The sequence below is a fragment of the Typopeltis vanoorti genome, chromosome 10, assembly GCF_054136105.1.
Source record: "Typopeltis vanoorti isolate ZY-2024b chromosome 10, IOZ_Tvanoo_1.0, whole genome shotgun sequence".
Taxonomy (NCBI): domain Eukaryota; kingdom Metazoa; phylum Arthropoda; class Arachnida; order Uropygi; family Thelyphonidae; genus Typopeltis; species Typopeltis vanoorti.
The window spans coordinates 81,535,001-81,538,123 of record NC_143558.1 but is presented as its reverse complement, the minus strand read 5'-3'; the positions used below and the strand labels follow the sequence as shown (position 1 = coordinate 81,538,123).

General features: G+C 32.7%; 1 protein-coding gene across 2 annotated transcripts in view; it reads left to right on the top strand.

Annotated features, from left to right (window-relative positions):
• The first annotated feature begins 214 nt into the window (after window positions 1-214).
• LOC150102540 (protein MEMO1-like) overlaps window positions 215-3,123 on the top strand; it is a 128,178-nt gene continuing 125,269 nt past the window's right edge. The window contains exon 1 of one of the 2 annotated variants that reach the window (XM_090398915.1): window positions 215-500. In XM_090398915.1, the coding sequence (XP_090255041.1) occupies window positions 440-500 (61 nt within the window). In that variant the 5' untranslated portion in view covers window positions 215-439. The other variant, XM_090398916.1, reaches the window with a different exon arrangement.

Here is a 3,123-nt window from a genome sequence, read left to right as displayed (position 1 = left end):
TCACGAACTGGATTTTGTTATATTTTGAGTCCTTTTTTTCAAGTAATTTCAATGTTTCTAAAATCATGTTAAGTACTGTGTTTCTAATCTGAAAATTAGAAAAAAATCTAAGAATATTCTTTCACATTGGGGTGTGATATCATTTAAAGATGATCTGTAAAATATGTAGTAGTTCATTTAACTCATCATTATGTTCCTTCTACGACTATTTCAGAAACATCTTCCATTTCTCTGCTCTGAATGGGGATGTGTACGTTTACATAGACATAACCTTTGTAAAGGGGGCAGCACTTTAGATTATTGGCTATCTAAGAAGTGTGATTTTCAAATTTTATCAGAGAGAAGATAAAGTTCGGTTCAAGAATTTTGTTGTCACTGTAAATTTAGAACAATTTTTAAGCTTTTGTTACACCTGGTGTTCGACAAGATTGGAACCGCTATGTGTGCCCAAAGGTCTGTGCGACGCGCTACGCATGCGGCCAGTTGGTATACGGACTCAGGTGTGTGTAGAAATACAACACTGAATGAATATGTTTCTAGGTATAATATAATAGTAAGTCTTTGGGCCAAACGAGAAATGAAACGCTTTGTTGTTCATTAATTCTTTTGTATGTAATTTAGAAACTAGATGAGATAATGTGTGACACCTGAAAGAGTTCTGAGTGCAGCAGCATATTGTATTCTCTCGCCTTAGAATTATTTTTATATTGCTTTTGAATTCATTGAGAATAACCTTTCTGAAGTATAATGGTAACGTGCCTCTTTCGATATGCATTCCGTTATTAGTTTATTGTTTTGCACCCTATACTGTTCGACAGATTCGTAGGCTTCACTTGACTATATTGACCTGTATTTTGGAAGTTCCACTTCCAAAATACAGGTCCTGTCATACGTTATTGTACCATAACAGCATTAAATTGACAGGGAATAACATATTTCAGTTCATTTTATTTCTTTCCGAAAACAGAACAAACAAATAAGCACTACACATTTACAGAAATAGCATATGCTTGAAGAATTTGACACTAAAAATTCCAGATTCTATATTTGTTTGCTTGTTTCTACTTGGAATTTGACTACACTGCACTGTTTAGATACAAATATGGAGAAACAACAAATCAGAAATGAGTAGTTAAGTACCTTCAAAACAAAATAGTTCAGATTCTTTCAGGTTTCTGACAATAAGGTAAAAATTGTCATCTAACTGGCTCTTCTTAACTTTTGATTCTTAGATCTTGGAATTTAACATCACATTGCTAAATTTCTTTTTGACTTTTAACAATATTTTCATTCTCAGTATATGCACAAACAGTCTTGTTAATATGTAATTTAAAAAAAAAAAATATTTATCAGATGAGCTAAACCACGATTTTAATGTAAACGACATTTATTTTTGGTGATAGCTCAATTCAGATTTTGCATACTTCATACAAGAAGATAGATGAATACTATCTTGCTCATTCCAAAAGCATAGTTGCCAGATACCAGCCAACAAATTAGGGTCTTTAATGAAATTTTCTGAATTTTGTTCATATCACCCATTTCATCAAACTATAAGAATAGAATCAGCATCTTTGATATTAATGCACTGTTGTATTTTTTTTATGTGATTAATGCTACAAATAATTATACTGCTCAGTAGCCACATGTTTTTCACATGATCATTCCTTTATATCCTTATGAGTGGTTACATAATGCTATTTTAGTACCATCTAATTAAATTTATATTATTATTAAATTCCCATACAATTTTCTTTCACATTAATCAAGGTTACAATATTTCTAATCTTATATTTCAGACTTTTAGCATGCCACTAACCCCATTAATTTGTCTAGATTTTCCTCTGAGCCTTTTCCTTGCCATTCAAACATCTGTTTGGCCAACCTTACCTATCTTTCTGTTTATGTAATCATATCATCTTAAATCAGCCTGGTTCATGCATTTTTCTTGAATGTGGGTGATGTCAGGCATATCTTTCTAATATCATTTTGATATGATTCTGCCATTTGTTGACTCCCTTCTCAGACATAGCCAAGTTAGCCGATCTTGGGCGTGGACAGCAGGGTTTTTCTTCCCCAGTTTATCTGGGGTTTTCCTCCCGCAATCAGGCAAACCGGCCCCATGAACACACGGATTACAGTCAGGAATACTTAAAACCCATCCATAGGCCTGATTCGTCAGCTATGCTGGTCCCGAGCCCGGATAAAATTTGGGGGGGATTGAGATGGTGCTTGCATAAAAGAGTCCTCACGACTGTCATATCATCATATGAATAAATAAAATAAAATTTTATATATTTATTGTATCTAAAATTGGTTTGAAAACTGTCTTTTGTTAAAGCAATTGGTGTTTTTGTCTAATTTCTTTTTTTGTTCCACATAAATTTATACAGCTGTCTCTCCACCATCATTTGGAATAGAGTAAGAAATTTGTTTGCTTATTCAGTTTTCTTTTTCCATATTTAATTTGCATGTTTGTATTATAATGTACAGTTTAATTGGTACATTAATAATACAGGGAATAGATTGAGGGAGAATATCAAGTTTACTATTGATGCAAAACTGGGCAGAGCTTAGTTAATAGAGGTAATATTGAGGTTTTGATGATTTCATTATTTATGCTTCAATATTTCAATATTTTGATGATTTCAATGACATAAACAAAGAATAATGACTTAGCTTAATGTCGCAAAGTGTTAGGATTATACACATTTGGATGAAAGATTACATGCTGTGCATATTACGTTGATAGAATTGGACTGAAGAAAAATTGAAGCTAGGGTTTAGGGTGGCAGTGGTTAGGGAATTGAATGTGTGAGTATATCTCAGAAGTATGCTGAGTAGTTAAAAAGGATTATTTAGATGTTGAAAAACACATTTATAAGTAGTGATATGGAGGTAATTATTACTCTAAGGCTTTGATCTGTATTTTGAACTACTGTTCAGAATACAGTTGTTCAAAATACAGTTGGCTGACTGAATTTCTTAGGGATGAGGAGATAGTAGTAATGATACAGAGACAGTTGGCCAAGTTGCAATATGGCAGGGTATGAAAATACTCATATGAGGATAGATTGTAGATGTATGGATTGCAAAGTTTAGTTGATAAGTATAAAAGATGGA